General features: G+C 38.6%; 1 protein-coding gene across 1 annotated transcript; it reads right to left on the reverse strand.

Annotated features, from left to right (window-relative positions):
* Positions 1-3,298: 3,298 nt before the first annotated feature.
* On the reverse strand, positions 3,299-18,728 carry prokr1b (prokineticin receptor 1b). Its single transcript, XM_072676831.1, has 3 exons — positions 18,561-18,728; positions 6,112-6,762; positions 3,299-4,249 (listed from the first exon to the last, which is right to left on the reverse strand). The coding sequence occupies exons 2-3, from the start codon at positions 6,570-6,572 to the stop codon at positions 3,553-3,555; spliced, it is 1,158 nt and encodes a 385-aa protein (XP_072532932.1). The 5' UTR covers positions 6,573-6,762; positions 18,561-18,728; the 3' UTR covers positions 3,299-3,552.
* Between the last annotated feature and the right edge of the window lie 351 nt (positions 18,729-19,079).

Here is a 19,079-nt window from a genome sequence, read left to right on the forward strand (position 1 = left end):
AGATCTTGGGTCAGTTACCATGAGCTTAAAGCAGCATTATGAGACAATTTTTTTTTTGCTCCTGGGCTCCCCCTACAGTTGTATGGAATTCATGTTTTGAGTGATGCCTCAACAAGGACTCACTTAATTTAAACCATGTGCCACTTTTTTTTAGAGCATAAAAAGTTCTTACATTAATCAGATAATCATAGATGTACGTTGTATAGATTGGTGACATCCAATAAGTACTCTTTTTCTTTTAGTGTACAACATACACTGTATGGACAAAAACATTAAGGGCACTTGCTCATTCATTCTTATTTCCAAAATCAAGAGTATTAAAAAGAATGTGTCCTGCTTTTGTTGGAGTAACTGTCTCTACTGTCCAGTAGAGACAGTAGCATTGCTGTAAGGATCTTATTTTGGAACATTGCTGTAAGGATTTGATGGTCAGGATGTTGGATGGTCACAACCCAACCTCATGCTCAACTATCCAACTCATCCCAAAGGTTTTGATGGAGCAAACTCATTCCAGAGAGCCCAGTTCCACTGCTCCACAGCTAAATGCTGGGGGACTTTATATCCCTATAGCCTACGCCTGGCATGTCCATTTGCACTTCCAGGTCAGCAATGGATGCAACTTAAAGCAGCTGAACACATTCATTAGAAGTTGTGTCCACAAACATTTGGGCATATAGTGTAGATCTTTAGTAAAGAACAGACAAGAATGTGGTGCCCAAGATTGAATTTGTTGGGGTCTCTGCTAAGTTTTCTTTAAATATCCCTTAGTCGCACCTTCAATTTCATTTGCAAGTTCAATTAAATTTGTTGGTTTCCGCCATGGTCCTGGCTTTTATGCACAGTCCACATATTGCCAGTAGGGTTCAGGTCAGAACTTTGGGAAAGCCTATTAGACATGTTAGTCTTTCTTATCCATCCCAGAACCACACTGTGTGGAGGATTGGGGATATTGTCCAGTTAATACACCCAATTGTGTCCACGTTTCAACAGCCTAACTGATTGTTTGAGGTTACGGTGAATAATTTTTAGGTAATTCTCCTTCTCAATTCCATCCACTTTGTGCAGTGTACCAGTTCCACAGCTGGTAGTGTTTCTTACGGTTCCATACATATCTCTCATCATACCATCTGACCATAAAACGTTCCTTCAGAAGGCTTTTCCTTGTCTGTGTGGTCAGCTGCAAACTTTAGTTGATCTTGAAGGTGTTGATTTAGTAGCATGGCACTCCTTTTTCTTTGTCAGCCTCTGATGTAAAACTCACCTGACTGTCAACAGTGACACTAGAGTTCCAGCAGCTTCCAGCTCATGAAAGGTTCTGTGCTGGTGGTTCTTGGGTAATTCTCACCATCCAAACCAATCTCCTCTTAGCTGAACATGATACTTTGGGTCTTCTTCCGTGGCATCATCTCCCTGAACTGATGATCTTGGAATCTGTCATCAAATTATTATTGTTGTTATTATTTATTCTGTTCAAGATGGATACACGGTTAGAGGAAATGAATAAAAGCCCAATATTGCTATGACATTCATGTCCATGATGAGTGTATGTAAATTTCTGACCAGAACTGTAGCTGTTTATTTGTTTCTTTTGCCATTTTACTCCTGGGAAACTGAAGTCCTCTTATAGTAGAAATCTGTCAATGTACTGTCAGGGATGGAAATGTAGTGAAGCTTGAAATTTCAGAACAATCATCTTGTTGCGTTTGGGGTGGGAAACTGTTTTACTGTTACATAAAAGATAATTGTATATATTTATATAATATGTATATATTATTCATTTAATTTATTTATATTAAAAATATCATTATAAACATGTAAATCCCATAACCTAAGAAGTACAGCAACAGAAATCATTCATCAATGAATGTGTCATGGCGTGTACGGCCAGACCTGAAGGGATAAACACTCGCAGAGATGGAAATCAAAGCAAGATACTTTATTAACCAAATATAAAACAAAGGTATATGAAAAGCAAAGTGCAGTAATGTGGGCAAAACCATGAACAGAACCAAAACGTGACAAATCAGAAAGCGAACAAAACAAACCTGGGACTGGGAGGAGCAGGGAGCTGAGCAAGAGAATAACAAGGGGAGATACAAAACTGAGCATAGCTCTGTGTACATACGAAGGTAGCTGGGGAGCCAGCTGCTAGACCATGGCCACCTAACCTGAACATGCAGAATACTGCCTAGAACGTGAGTCGCCTTGGAACCTGAGCAGGAAGCGAACATAACATGCTAGCCTCTCAACACAGACTATGATATTGTAAACACACAGGGTCAGCTGGAGAGCCAGCTGCCAGACTAGAAAGGAAGGCTGACCTTACCTGAACATGCAGAGTACTGCCTAGAACGTAGGTCACCTTGGAACCTGAGCAGGAAGCGAACGTACCTCGCTTGCCCCTCGAGTCGGATGGAGAATCTCTCCTAAACATGGACCGCAAAACTAGAGAAGACCTGAACACGCCGATAACGCGTGAGGAATCCCTGAGCATCACAGAGATTCCAGTAGAGTCAATTCACGACAGTGAACAAAGGGAACAATGCTCCTTAAGTGCTCCCAGTCCCAGGTGAAACACATGAACAATAAATGAGCAATGAATCAACATGAATGAACATGAATCAACTCAATTGAACAGAAACGAACAGAAAGTCCTTATATGGGCCTGTGGGCGGCGGCTATAGTGCGCAATGATGAGGGCCTGACAGAATGCCCTAAAATATGTAACATGAATATTTTCATATGAATGCATTGACAAAGAAAAGCCTAGGAATTACTTTGCTTTATACCACAAAATATCTTAGTTACTGGTAAGAAAAAGTACATTAATATTAATGTACCTCAAAGTACAATTTATTTGGCTAATTTCCATGCACAAATAACAATATAAAATGACAATAAAATTCTCCATATAATAAGAAAAAGGCCTGATTTACTAATGATAACCACTTCTTCTACTGCTCATGTCCTTTGAGGAAATATAGGTTCCTGATTAATGCCTTCACTGTATGTATAATAACAATGGCATAAACATTTGTTTCTACACACATGCATGTTAGGCAGCAGCATCCAAAAAAACTTGTAGAGAAACAACCACATACATAAAAATACTGTGAACATGAATACTGCACAAAATTGAACTGCTGAACAATATACACAACATTACCAGAAAGAATGATTCTATCTTATGTCTGAAGAGTTTGATCTTCTGTCTGAAGTTCAATCTTCGGCTCTAATGATGAAACTGAACCAGTTGAATGTATGTATACAGAATGCTGTATTTTTACATTCAGTGGGAACTCAAAAAAGATAGTTCTGAATCACAGTCAATAAGAGCTAGTTTCAAACAACCAGTCAAACAACAAACCTTCTGTAGAGCCTTTCCAGCAAAGCAAAGTTAGTTTGGCTTATTCTTTTTCATAGACAGCATCCTTGGTATCCAAAACACTGTCAATACCTGTTTCATGCAAGTCCTGTTCTATACCAGGACTCCTTTCCTTCACCTTGATAAAGAGTGGTATAAAAACCACTGTGAACCTTCATGGTGTTCCTTCACCTTAGTCGTATACAGTCAATCTCCTCTGTCACAGGCATGGACAGCGTCCTCACCTCTGTCTCGTCCACAGTTTTCCTGGAGGTGTAGGTGGACTTCCAGCGGAGCAGCACAATCCGTTTAAAGTACTTAACAGTATTGTTCTTCACACTGACAAAACAGAAAGTGTTGATCATACTGTTGCTCATGGCTATGCACTCAATGATGTAAAAGGCCACCAGAGAGTTCTTCTCCCTGGAGATGAGGGTTGGGTGGAAGTCTCGTAGGATGGTGTAGCCGTAATATGGGGCCCAGCACAGGATGTATGCCGTAAGGATTCCAATGAGCACCATGACCGTCTTCCTTCGACAGCGCAGTCGCTTACGGATCTGCTCTGTCTGGAAGCCAGGCACGTTCTTGAACCACAGCTCCTTTGAGATGCGGATGTAGCACAGGGCCATGGTGAAGACAGGGCCCAGGAACTCCACGGCGAAGATAAAGAGGAAGTAGGATCGGTAGTAGAGCTGCTGGTCCACCGTCCAGATCTGAGCACAGAAAGTCTTGCTACGGTTGGCACTGTGGGGCACCTTAGTCGCAGAAGTGAAGTAGGCAGATGGTATGGATATTAGGACGGGAACAATCCACACTCCAGTGATCAGACAGTAGGCAGTCTGGTGTTTCATCCTGGGCCTTAAGGGGTGAACGATTGCCATGTATCTACAAACAAAAGAAAATTACAAGCTTCACAGCAAACTTCTGAAGACATCTGCCTGCAGATAGTTCTACTTAAAGACTCCTGTGAATTTCAGCCTGGACATGCACTGCACTGAGCTTGAGTCCACTATTTTAATTTGACCAAACATTCACTTGCTATCTCACTGTTATACTACTACTCTGATTGCAGCCGTGGTTGACTATGTGTGCTCTATGACTTTCATCAAAGTTAAACGGTCTGCTAGAAAGTTCAAACAAATTGTCTTGTCACAGTGATATGGTACCCATACTGTAATCAGATTAAGAGGCACAGGAAAACCTCAGAGAATGTTTTGATTAAAGAGACAGCACTGGGGTCTCTATGCTGAGCTTTTCCAGTGCAATGAGGCCCAGAACTACCAGACATTCTGTTACTAAACAGCTGACCCGGAAACCAGCATCTACTCACCTAGAGGACTCCACCACTCGGTTGGTGGTGGCAAAGCATCAGGGCTCAGGATTTTAACTTGCAACCCTGGGGCCATAGTGGTAGGTCATTAGACCGCTGAATCACTCAGAGCCCCACCAGCTATTTTTTTTGTATGAACCGATATTTTAAGTTCTCACGTTGTGGATTTCTTGGGCAGCTTTACGCTTTTGGTGTGAATAGCTACTTGCTGCTCTGACAAACATTCCCTATTTTAACAATAAGTGTTTACATTTAAACATTAATGTCTAATTTGTCTGCTTCAATTTCAACATATTTAAAGTGCAAAAGCATTGTTTGTGCTATTATGTTAACAATCTAAGATCTAATATGTAAGTACAATCTACAGACCTTTGTACCACAACTTCATTTTGAACTATTCATAAATGTTAGATCTTCACCAAATGCTCTTGTGCCTGTTGTTTTAAATCATATAGTGGCTGACATTCAATCTGAGACAGAGAGAAGCAATTCAATATTGTTCTAAAAAGCAATTCTAAGCACCATGTCCTCTCACTAAATTGGGTTTTCAGTCACCTCAAAGACAGTGCAGCACAGGGCTGACCCAAGCCTTTTTGGGGCCCTAAGAAGATTTGTTTTATTTGGGAGAGGGAGAGAGATATTGTGCAATACGCTTATCTGCATTTGCCCAACAGTGGCAGCAGTCAACAGCAGAAATTGATTGCCCTAGTATTGGTGTGCCAACTTAAAAATAAATTAATATGAACATCGCTTTTACCTGTGTAATACCATTTAGTATTATTTTTTTAATGTTATTTTATAAATACAGAATTTTTTATAATGATATCTTGGTGCTCCTGGGGGCCCCCTGGTCGAGGCCCTTAACGGCCACGTAATTCAAATATGCCTTGGATCAGCTCTGGTGCAGCAAAAATGCAGAAACTCTGCATCCTGCCCTTTTGCTCTGTCTAACCTCTTGAGTCGAAGTTAGAGAGAAGATTTCAGGGGGTTAGGACGCGTGGGGAAGACCCCAGACCTTTTATAACTCTTTATAGAGTCAGATCAATAATTCTATTCTTGCATTTAACCTTCATTGGTCCCGGAAACTAGAAAGAGTGGGGAATATAGGAATGAAAAACCCTACAACAGAAATAAGTTAACTTCCTGAGTTTTCTCAATAAACGATTGAGTAAACTGAGCAAAGCACTAAATATCTCAGTTTAGTTTGTATATTGAGCACTTCAGGATTCAAAGTCAAGTGTCTTTTGGAGGACAGCAAGCTGCAGACACTGGGTACATGTCCAGGGGAAATGTCACCCATGGTTAGGTAGCAGTTGTTTTTCATTCTAAGTACATTATAGTGAGTCAAGCCTCAGGGCTCTCTGCCCCAACACAATCATCCTTGACCAGCTAGATGCTGACATTTGATTTCACCTACCTGTCCACAGCGATGGCCAATAAGGCATTGGTGGACACGTACAACGACACCGTTCGTAGGTAGTTCACGCATGCGCACAGCACTTTCCCATGGTCCCAAGAAAGCTGTTTCACCACATAGTAATCCACCAGGAAAGGGCAGCACACCACAGCCACAATGAAGTCTGAGATGGCCAAGTTTGAGATCAGGAGGTTGGTGAGATTTCGCAGCTTCTTGTACCGGGCCAAAGTGGCTATGAACAGAAAGTTGCCGATGCCACACACCAGCATGATGCAGACCAGAACCACTCCGATAACAATGGTGGCCACAAAATATGCCAGTCCCTGTGTGGTGTCTGGCATCTCCTCTGCTGGGACCCCATAGTCCATATCATAGAGGTCTAGGAATGGGTCGTGCTCCTCTGTGGGCACTTGGTTGTTAGGGTCCACAAACACTGCAGCCAGTTGTGAGATGTTTGCCATCACAATGACAACTGCGACTACGCAAAGTTTCTGGGTGCTTTTCTTCTTGTGATGTTCTTTAACTTCTGTCTTAAATCTTCTTTGTCTGGTCAGTCAGTTTTTAGTTAGTGGTCACAACACAGACCAGCAGATGTAATGATTTCATGGCAGAGTCTTTCTCCTTCCAGACCTGTCAGCAGATATGTCACACCTGTGATAGTAAATGCACAAGTAAATATAACAGGCAGTTTAGAAAGAAAAGGATCCATACTGACTAAGGGTGTTGTGCTTTAAGTGCTTATTGAAAATTGTGGTTGGGGAGGAGGCCAGGTCACTTATGCTCAAAATACTTTTTTTGAGTCACTATTCCTTCTTGTAATTTTGGGGGTTTGTTTTAGAGTGTACCACACTACCATAATAACATGGAACATTGTTCCTGCACATTGCAATACCAAAAACTGTCTCCCACTATATACATTAATTCAAATTTTGTATATCGGTATTGTTACACACCTAATACGGATGTTTAAGTGATCTAATATAGTGATGAAAAAAAAACTGATTGTCAGAACAGAGCCTTGTATCTCTAAAATGGAAACTTTACAGGCGATGTTTAATAAATGTTAATGTAAATGTGATAATGTAACAAGCTTATACTTTAAGTTGCATTGTTCAATTCATCATGTCCCCTTATTTAAAAGGCAGCTGGTATAATTTAAATCATGCAAGAAAAAAATATTTTGTTCTGTCAGTGATCATATATAACTTGCAGGAACTTTATAAGCATATGTCTGCTTTATGGTCTGTGGCGTTTTCACTGATAGATGAATCTGTCCTTTTACTGCTGAACATAGCGTATGTTGTAAAGTGAAATCTCAAGACTCCTGATAAGATTTATGACAAAGCAATGTATAAGGATTGAGTGAAATAGCCATGACTAAGATAAAAAACAATCTTTTAATTTAAGACAACAACAACAGGGAGACCGGCAGTTCAATAAACTGCCTAAGGGCATAATCACCATACGGTTCAGGATGCTTTCTACCAAAGCAGTGAGGAAACAAGACAAGAATTTACCAACTGTTGAAAATAATAACATTGCACCAAAAACTGGGGGCAAATATCAATGTACTGTGTCATGGCTATGACTGTGTCATGACATTTGTTCATTAATACTAATACACCTGAGGCATGATCTCAGTATTTACAGCCTGATTCTCTCTCTTGCTCTCTCGCTTCCCTCTTCTTCATCTCTTGAGAATATTAGAAAGCCAACTCACAAACACATTTTAAAGATGCAGAATGGAGCAGACATTGTATACTGTCTCTAATGTTTTTTCAATATATGTAGCTGACATATGTAATTTAACATAATCAGGATTAAAAAGATTATGACATCAGTGCGACAAATTAACTGTTTATCTGATCATCATTCTGAATCCACCACTCTCCTTTTCTTGGTCTTGAGGGCTGAGGCTGGATTTATTCAGGAGTAGGCAGGTCATTGACTGCAAAGTTTATTGCCTGTGTGTCTGCATTTAAAACTTTGTCTTGACTTTGATATTACAAAAGACTTAAGAAAACCTTTTTAAACCTTGTTATTTTTTTCACTGGTTTAACCCTTTTGCAAGAATAATCCCAACTGTGAGATTCAAAAATTCAGCTTTACTCAACAATTCCCTTTAAATCACCTGCTTGATGCAACAATTACCTCTAAATCTACTGCTTCAAACACTGTGTTATGCATTTGTGCTAAAAAGTTTGCCTTTTGTCACACCCACAGAAAATGTTCCAGACTGTCAAACATCCAGGTGGTCTGGGGCTAACTAGAGCAAAGCAGCTTCCTTTCTTTTTTCCTTCCATTGTTGTTGCTCTGTGTTTTTCTACTAATGGGTTTTTGCAGTTTGTCCTCTGTAGGTCTTTTGCTGTTACCTTTTGGTTCTTTCTCCGAAAAAACTGTTGAGCTCTTGGAATGATCCCAACAGGATGCCCACTCATAAGAAGAGTAGCAACAGTCCTAAATTTTCTCTATTTGTAGGCATTTTGTCTAAGCATGGACTGAGTACACCAAGGTTTTTAGCAATGCCTTTGTAGCTTTTTCCATCTTGGTGTTTGCCTATAACACATCTTCTAAGGACTTCTGTCTAAAAGATTGTGTCAAGGCATGGTTCACACAAACCATCTTTCTTGAGAATTGGGATATCCTTTATTAAAATCTGCGCACTACACTTAAACACACATGAATTGTTTATAAACAACTTTGTGGTAAAAACACAACTTTGTGGCAAAGCTGTGAAGTACAGGCAAATGTAAAAGTACATTCAAGCTGTTTTGATTACATTGCATATGACTTTAATAAGAACTCCAAAAACGTACTCCAAAAGTATCTGAAAGTAACTGAGCATATCATTCTGAAGGAATACGGTTACGGATTAAATCAGTAATGTGTACCAGATTACATTTTTAAAATAATTCTCTCAGACCTGTGATTATGTAGTAGAACACATGGTTGAATTATCCTCTTCTGGTTGCTTTTCATCAGTACTAGGAAAGCCTACTGAACCTATCCATTAGTCACTGTATTTGGTCTATTCCAAAAGAACACTGTGGCCTGATACCTTTTTGTGCTAAATCTTTACACATGGCCTCATTCAACTCAGAATGACCTTTTTAAAATGGGTCTTTAAAAACAGATTCCAGTAAAACAATCACAAATCTAAGGCAAGCAATGCTACATTTTAGTGCATGCCAAAGGTTTTGCATGCTCATTATTATTTTGGCCCTAAAACTGTAACAAATGAGAGAAAGATGGATATATACACATAGTCCAATAATTTATGGCAACCCTGTAAAAAGACTTCTGAAGTTGCGCTGTCGTATCTAGGACCAAGACGTTGGGTTTAGTCCTGTAAGTAATGAGCGGGCTTCCATGGATCTGACTTGTTTGTCCAGCACATCCCAAACCATGTTCTGATGCTTACATGGTCATTCTATTAAAGGCAAATGCACTCCCACATGCAGCATACTGAGCTACACTTTTTGATCATAGCCAGCATCAACATGTTCAACAGTTTGTGTGTGTGTGGGGGGGGGTGTTGATCCTAATCAACAAATCTTTTAATTGTTCATTCGAGTTATGTGTTCCATTGAACAAATGGCTTTACTGAAGAAGCCTTAAAGACCCCCTTTATTTAAGAGGACACTTGAACTTTTTTATTATTAAATGTGAATATTGGTACTTTGCATCCACATATATGTAGACGGTTCAAATTGTATGTTTCAAATTGCATGGCTTTTAGTAATGAGACTCAACACTTCTTTCTGTGTTTTTGCCCCATGTATATAACTAATCAAAACATGTTTTTAGTGGATCCAGTTTATGGATTGTGGTTAGGCCAGCTGTGCTACATTTTAGCGCATGCCAAAGGGGTTGCACGTTTCTTATTACTTTAGCCCTAGAACTGTAACAATTCAGAGAAAGATAGATATACTACACATGTAGTCAGTTGATTTATGGCATTCCTCTAGAAATCAAAGTCATTCTATAATTATATAGTGGCAATACAAGGGAACAAGCTGAGCAGATAGCAGGGTAGATCAAACACAACGGAAAGAAAAAAATCTATAACAGGTACTCATTAGGGAGAAAAAACTCAGAGAACTACAGTCCACAGCAAAGCAAGGGACTTGGATGCTGGCTTGTATAGAAACTTGGAGGATAGTTTAGTTAGGAACATGGATAGGGGCTTGGTTAGGGATTTAAAGGCCACCATGGGCTCTTTGTTTAAGAAAAGACACACTATAAATGCCACAGTAACCTTATCAGGAGTGTGCTTTATCCAGATTCTGGAAAGAGAGGGCGAATTGCCATATGAACTCCTGACATATACAGTGGGGCAAAAAAAGTATTTAGTCAGCCACTGATTGTTCTCCAACTTAGAAAGATGAGAGAGGTCTGTAATTTTATCATAGGTACACTTCAACTATGAGAGACAAAATAAGAAAAAGAAATCCAGGAAATCACATTGTAGGATTCTTAAAGAATTTATTTGCAAATAATGGTGGAAAATAAGTATTTGCTCACTCCCAAACAAGCAAGATTTCTGGCACTCACAGACCTGTAACTTCTTCTTTAAGAAGCTTCTTTGTCCTCCACTCATTACCTGTATTAATAGCACCTGTTTGACCTCGTTATCTGTATAAAAGACACCTGTCCACAGCCTCAAACAGTCAGACTCCAAATGTAACCATGGCCAAGACCAAAGAGCTGTCGAAGGACAATAGGAAGAAAATTGTAGACCTGCACCAGGCTGGGAAGAGTGAATCTGCAATAGGCAAGCAGGTTGGTGTGAATAAATCAACTGTGGGAGCAATTGCAAGAAAATGGAAGACGTACACGACCATTGATAATCTCCCTCGATCTGGGGCCCCACGCAAGATCTCATCCCATGGGGTCAAAATGATCATAAGAACGATGTACAAAAATCCCAGAACTACACGGAGGGACCTGATGAATGACCTGCAGAGAGCTGGGACCAAAGTAACAAAGACTACCATCAGTAACACACTACGCCAAGATGGACTCAAATCCTGCAGTGCCAGGTGTGTCCCCCTGCTTAAGCCAGTACATGTCCAGGCCCGTCTGAAGTTTGCCAGAGAGCATATGGGTGATCCAGAAGAGGATTGGGAGAATATCATGTGGTGAGATGAAACCAAAATAGAACTTTTTGGTAAAAACTCAACTAGTCGTGTTTGGAGGAAGAAGAATGCTGAGTTGCATCCCAAGAACACCATACCTACTGTGAAGCATGGGGGTGGAACACATCATGCTTTGGGGTTGTTTTTCTGCAAAGGGGACAGGACGACTGATCCATGTTAAGTATCGTGAGATTTTAAGCCAAAACCTCCTTCCATCAGTGAGAGCATTGAAGATGGAACGTGGCTGGGTCTTCCAGCATGACAATGATCCAAAACACATCGCTCGGGCAACGAAGGAGTGGCTCTGTAAAAAGCATTTCAAGGTCCTGGATGGGCCTGTCTTCAGACCTCAACCCCACAGGAAATTTGTGGAGGGAGTTGAAAGTCTGTCTTGCCCAGCGACAGCCCCAAAACATCAGTGCTCTAGAGGAGACCTGCATGGAGGAATGGGCCAAAATACCGGCTAAAGTGTGTGCAAACCTGGTAAAGACTTACAGGAAACGTTTGACCTCTGTCATTGCCAACAAGGTTATGTTAGTAAAGTATTGAGTTGAACTTTTGTTGCTGACCAAATACTTATTTTCCACCATAATTTACAAATAAATTCTTTGCAAATCCTACTTATCATGATGGCAGGCGCAAGACATCTCACAATTTGGTTTTGATTCAGGGGGCCAACATTAGGTTTTATTAAATTGGGCTGTGTTTGTTTCACCAATAGGTTTAAACTGTATATGTACATGTAAACATAAACCTTATTTTTACATATTGTTTATATTACAAAGCCATTAGTGGTTATTTTTCTTTAAATGTGCTATATTTTTTGGAAGAGAAAGATCATTCTGAAGCTGTGAAACAGAAACAGGCATTCCATGACAAACATACTCCATCCCCATATAACAAAGTGGCTAAACTAATTGGCCATAACTGTCCATTTTATCACCTCCACTCACCATATAGGAGCACTTTGTAGCTCTATTACAGATTGTAGTCCATCTCGTTATATGCATACTTTTTCAATGTTCTTTAACTTATTCTTCAATAATCAGGACCCCATAGGACCACCACATAGCAAGTAAAACAGGTGTTAATGCTATGGCTGATCAGTGTAAATCTACAGCGGATTATTGTTAAAGTTTGAGGACTAGCTTTTTCATTTGAACTTTCATACAGTTAATTTGGAGATGACACAACTAGTATTCAGTCCAAAGGTCTCTAGAGGAGGGCTGTCCTCACACATTGTAAAATTTTCATAGCTTGCTATCACTACTGATTTTGATCTTTTGTTCAAAGCAAACTCGGCATAGGGTTTTTCCACCAACAAAAATTGCTTTGCCAAGAAAGGCACTCCCATATTGTGGAGAAGTCATAACATACCTTTATCACCTCCAGTTTGGCTTTAGATCTTTAAAATTTAGCAGCTGAAGACTCTTCATCAGGACTTTAAAGAGTAAAAATTTCAGCTGTAGACATAATATCTCAATGCTGTGGAATAACCATTCACTGTTTTCAATTAAATCTCAATTTTGAATTTCTGATTAATCTGGCTTCTGGTCAAACTGATTTCAGATAAAATTGAATTAAAGCAATTGTTTTAAATAATGATTTAGATTTAGTTTTTTTTTTTTAGATTTAGATTACTTGTTAATACTTATGGCCCCTAAACAACCTAAGATTACATCTTTTAAACCTGCCTTGTTCTGTGTCTGCCATTCATTAAGGGAATAAAGCCCTCAACACTGGGCTGTGGAACAGTGGAACTGCATTCTCTAGAGTGATGGAGCTCCATCCAATACTTTTGGGATGTGCTGGAGTGACGTTTGTGATCCAGAACAAATCATCCAACATCACTACCCACTAACTCACTAATGCTCTCATGGATGAAATCCCCACAGTAATGTTTCAGCATCTATTGGATAACCAGAAGTGCAAAGGCTGTTACAGCAGCAAAAGTAGACAAACTCTGTTATCCTTGATATCAGAAAAAAAACCTGCATTACATATCTAGTAAAACAAATTTGCTGTTTGTTGGTAAAGTTATATGTTGGTTATAATACCTATAACAGGTTTTGTATATTAACAGTAAACTCTGGGCTTTCTCAAGGATAAGTTTGAAAATGGTTAAACTAAAAAAACTCAACAAATTACAATGCACTGTTGTTAAACTGTATGTATTCTAATGTATGTATCTATGTATGTATTCAGTACTTTGCACAGTACTGTGTGTGACATGTAAAATGCTGTGAACAGTTAAGTACGTACAAGATGAACTGATCTCCCCAAAGCATAAGAAATAAAGCTCTTTGATAACATTTTACCAAGGTTTCAGATCTTAATTAGCTTGTTAGGGCTATGGCATATTTATAATCATAGTTAGGGAGTGATTACATTAAAACAGATCTGCAAAAAAAAGGATGCAGAATAAAAAAAAAAACACTTCTTCACTTGTAAGGCACAGGGGTGGATCGATCAGGCTTTGGGCTCGTATTGCCAGGGGCACATGAAACAACGAACTCAATTAAATACTAGCCATTTCTGGAAGCAAACCTCACACTGTCTGTAAAAAACCTGAAGATGAAGAGAGGATGGCTGCTACAGAAGATTAATGATTCTGAACACATCTAAAATCCACAATATACAACCGAAGTAGACACAAGGTTTTACTCTGGCCCTCACACTCCCCCAACCATCAGAAATAAAAGAGCAGTGCGTGCAAGATGGTCCAAATATCTCACAAAACAAAGAGCATTTTACAAGAAACAATGGGCAAAAATCCTTCAAATAAGATCTGAACAACTTTTACCTGCCTGCAAAACATGTTTACAAGCTGTTATACTTGCCAACAGCAGTGTTACTCATGTACTGATCATGCAATGTGCCCAAAAGTTTGGGCCCTTTTCTATTTAGTTTGAAACTATAAATAGATAAAAAGGTAATGATCATTAACATGCCGTTTGGAAACCAAGCCATGTTTTTCTCACTTAGCCATTTACAGTAGCATATTTTGACTATAGGGCTGCCTAAACATGTCAATGTAGTGTAATGTAAATTGCAGTTGGCATAATAAGGACAGAGCAAATGAAAAAAATAATAATTCAAACAGAAATGGTTTTGATATAATAACAATGGTAAACTCTCTCTCCGTTTTTGTCTGTTTTTAGTTTTCTTCATCATATGAACCCTGTATCTTATCTGTACACTGTGTAAATAATTCTAGATGACCATTAGAAATGGTATAAATATAAAAATAATAAATAAATATAAATATAAAACCACTTTTTTGGAGACACTTGTTTTTCATTGGACAGTGATGATATGCACATTTTAGCCTTAAGGCATCTAGTAGCTGTTTATTGTATTATTGTATATTTATGGATGGATATTTTATTGTATATTTATGGATGTTGTTGCAAAATAAAAGTAAATATCAAAATATGAACTGTGATGACTCTTTAACTGGCCTGACTAGTCATTAAAAAAACTATTTAAAGTTTTTATGAGACAGAAATAACTGACAAACTGACATGGGCTGTAAGTTGTGCAAGTAGTGCAAATGGTTTTACATTAATGTGGCTTCTGTACCACCTCAATCTGCCTTTTTTTGAAACTGAAAAAAATATCAAATATAAATTATCAAGTTCAGTTTGCTAAGTAAATAAGCTCAATTTTAGATTTGTCAATCAATGTTAAAGTGTTAAATCATCAGTCTGACAACATCTGCAAATGCTAAACTTCTCTGAATCAGGAGAGAGAAGCTGGTTAGCATTAGCTTTGTTAGCAGGATAACAGTCTGCCCACTACAGACATTCTGCTGAGCTACTGACACAAGTGTTGAGAATAATAAAAAAAAAAGTTATGTCTAAGAGTGAAGTAGAGCGACTGGTGTTGGGAGTAAAAGAAAAGTAAATTGACATTGAGGTTCTGCCGTGTCTGGATTTGTAGTCAGCTCACACTATCTAGCTAACTATATTTACTCAACGCCTTATTAAATCACAGCTACGGTGGGTTTGTTTTTTCATTGAGCTCCCACAGTGGCCCCACCCTGTAGCTTTTTAAATGCATATGGGGGAATAAGCTGATTTGGCCGTGAACTAGATAGACACCTTGTTTTGAGATACCATACGTTTTTATTTACTGCAGTATACTCTATTACTGTTATACCACCCAACCCTATGGCATATTATTTTTTACATACTATTTAGAGTAGTAGTGTGTGGACACAGCAGGCGAGGCCTGGCATCAAGGAGTGGGGCATGGGTGTGCTTAGTCCTGGGAAGACCACAAGCACCCCCTACAAACACTCAAGTATGTTAAAACTTTTGTTTTTTAATTTGAATGTTCCCAAGCCCCATATTATTTATTTTGTCCTCCAATCACTGATTAGCAAATGCTGTTATGTTTCCGTATCAATCTTTTAACTTTGCGGTACCTGGGGACATATATGGGGACATATATATGTAAATGCTGCATTGGCTGCTAAATAGTGCAATAACATCGCCATCATATTGGTACAGGCAACTTCTCATGTTGCTCATAAGATCATAAGAAAAAAGGATATATATCTTGTGTAGCTTGGGGCTGTACAAAACATCATACAGTCCAAACCAGAACTCAGGGAATAACCTTTAACAAGTAAGACCAAATAAGAACAATTGTTTTTGTTTGTATTTGGCCATTATAACATTCCATTGAGAGCTACATACCATTATATTATTATTATTATTATTATTATTATTATTAATATGATACTACTATTATATTACTATTCTTATTGTATACTACTATTTATACTGTGCATACTTATTACTATTGTTAATGTATTATTTTATTATGCTATTTAATAGACTACATCTGTTTGTATTTATAGGCCAATAATGATGTTTTAATAATGCTCTATACCATATCTCATTTTACACAATATTATACATACATTTCATACTATTTAAACAATATTTTTACTATATTATATACTAATATATATACTGTGTTATGTAAATATATTATACTCCTGTTACACCTGAATTTCCCTTCTAGTGATCAGTAAAGGTGTATCTCATTTTATCTTATAATTGTCTGTAATTGTGTACCTGTATCCTTTACTTCTATAAAACATTGAAAGCAGACTGACTGCCAGTGTCTCACTATTTCATTTGTATTTGCTGATTTTGTTACATTTTTCTTATTGATGGTAATTATTAGAGCATAAAGATGCACTGATACTTCTCCAATATTTCAAAGTGAATGGGCTGTGTTCTGACCTGGAGCACAGGACAAGCTAAATGATGGGGACATAGACAGAAAAGGTCATCCACATTTTCCACAATATTAAAAAGCCTTCTTCACATTTCATGTATGTTAAATTGTAAAGGGACATTTCCACTGGTATTAACCAAGGGAAATAAACAAAATCCATGCTTGACAAATATGTATTTTACAATTCCTTACAACAATTAATTATTTGCCAAATGTTAGCTTAGATTCTAGTAGTAAGTAGTAAAGTAGACAGTAAAGTAGTAAATGGAGTCAACGCGATTTTCGACTCCATGTATATTAAAAATCTGTGAATGTAAAAGGGACTAATTAAAATCAGTTGAGAAATGTAAATGATATTACATTTTAATCAGTAAAAATGCAGCTTTCCTGTTGACTTGTATTTGTCTAAAGGCCAACAGGCCGATGTGAAGTCTAGATATATATGTCTATGCCTGGGAAGGTGTTGAATTTGAATCTATAAATGATAAACCTGAAGAGAGTTAAGCTAAAAACGGTAAACATATGTCTGATGCCGCAATAATGCCTGACTACTAATGTTTTTACATGTAGCCAGAGTCTGTTTAGACGAGTAGTTAGTTAGCTTGTATGCCCTCATTCTAACAGTTCAAGGCAGTCTTCAAATGTTGACTAATTAATTTTTTTTTTTTTTGAGGGCAGCGCAGGTATAGGTGGTAAGCTCTTAAACAAAGTAAACACTCTCTCTACTAGTTACCGATCTGCCAGTCCTGATTGTCATTTACATTGTGAGAAAGCTGAGATATAATATCTGTGCAAGACTTTTAGGGATATAAACAAAATGGATATAATTCAAGTCCCCCTTTCATTCAGTCCCTTTGCCACAGATGTATAAAATATTAAGCATCTAGCCATGCAGTCTGCCTTTACAAAAAGTGAAAGATTGCGCTCATTGAATTCCAGCATGGTGCTGTAATAGGATGCTACCACCGTCAGTTAGTTAAATATCTTCCAACCTTGATATTGAACCATCAGCTGTGAGTGGTATTATTGAAAATGGAAGCATTTAGGAACCACAGCAACTCAAAGTCTCAGACCATGTAAATAGATTTAATAACGGCAGAGTTCCAAAGATCCTTTGGCATTAACACCAACACAAAAACTGTGACAGGATCTTCATGGAATGCAAGCCTTACATCACCAAGCACAATGCCAAGCGTCGGTTGGAGTGGTGTAAAGCACACTGCCACTGGACTCTGGGGTAATGAAAATGTGTGAGTGACGAGACCAGGTTTGGTGAACGCCAGGAGAATGTTACCAACCTGAGTGCAGTGTGCCAGCTGTAAAGTTTGGTGGAGGAGGGCTAATGCTAAATGGTTGTTTTTCATATATGTACACTATATATACAAACACCCAGAGTCTCCTTTTAATGAGTGAGTTCAGCTACTTTACAGTGTATCTGGAGCAGCCATGCATGAGTCTAAGTGCCATCCGATAGATAGAGGGGTATAAATCCCTGGAACACTAAGCTGTGAAGCAGTGGAACTGGCTTCTCCAGAGTGCTGGAGCTCCAGCCAATACCTTTGTGATACGTTTAACTGGCATTCTGGATGTATAACCTACCAACGATTATCGGGGTACCTGATCTCCCTTATACTCTAATAGTCGAAGGCCAGCAAATCCTCACAGCAATGTTCTGTGTAAGGCTTATATGATATCCCTGTTAACTGTTTGCAAACCACACCCATTAGTCATATTCCTTAACAGCACACTTAAGTGGACATAAGTACATAAGGACGAAACTCTATCATTACTCAAAATATATAGTATCAAAGCATTTTAGCCTCCCGAGCGCTTTACACCAAGCTTTACTGTAAAGTGTAAAGTGTAAACCAAACGCTGCGGTGAATTATTTCAGAGGCGAGAACAAACAATGTCCAAAGTTTACTAAATATTGTTAGTATTTACCACAGCTGGCAAAAATAACCATCATGTACCCCCTTAACACAGCTGTTTTAGGTCGACGAGATATTCTTCAGCACACAAATGATAAGTTTTGAGGCGCTGAGCTTAAAAACTCACCGTGCAGGAGGATTTCCAGATCGTTCCGCATCGCGCCTTCGCTGAAGAGCGTCTCTTCTTAAATCTCCGTAGTTCTTTGCGTAAACATCGGCGAAGGGCGTTTGCGAAAAATGTGATGTCTGCGCGACTGTCTCTATCTCTTTCTCCTCTCTCTCTCTCTCTCTCTCTCTCTCTCTCTCTAACACACACACCGTTTCCCTCCCACTTCTGCTGCTTAACTAACATGGAGTTCCATCTGTTGATGAACTGAGCCTTGAAGCTCCAGCACCACCTACGTTTCCCCTCTTCTGCTCACTCTTTATTCAAGTGGACGACGATGGCGAGGTATGCTTAAGTGCTTAAAGGAGCTTGAAGGAGAATTCCACCCATATTTCTAAACTTCAGTTCATTCATTCAATAAGATTTAAGCAAAGTTATTAAAATTTCCATTTGCTCGCCTGTAATCTTACAGTATTTTAATCCAAACCATATTATTTGATCTTCACAGCGCTTAATAAATACATTTATAAGCTTAGCTTT

The sequence above is a fragment of the Salminus brasiliensis genome, chromosome 4 (assembly GCF_030463535.1).
Source record: "Salminus brasiliensis chromosome 4, fSalBra1.hap2, whole genome shotgun sequence".
NCBI lineage: Eukaryota > Metazoa > Chordata > Actinopteri > Characiformes > Bryconidae > Salminus > Salminus brasiliensis.

Bases quoted from the DNA above. Each gene is read 5' to 3' on its own strand.
- prokr1b (XM_072676831.1), bottom strand. From the start codon at position 6,572: ATGGCAAACATCTCACAACTGGCTGCAGTGTTTGTGGACCCTAACAAC. The intron at 4,250-6,111 runs GTAGGTGAAATC...TTTTGTTTGTAG, and splicing joins TTGGCCATCGCTGTGGACAG to ATACATGGCAATCGTTCACC.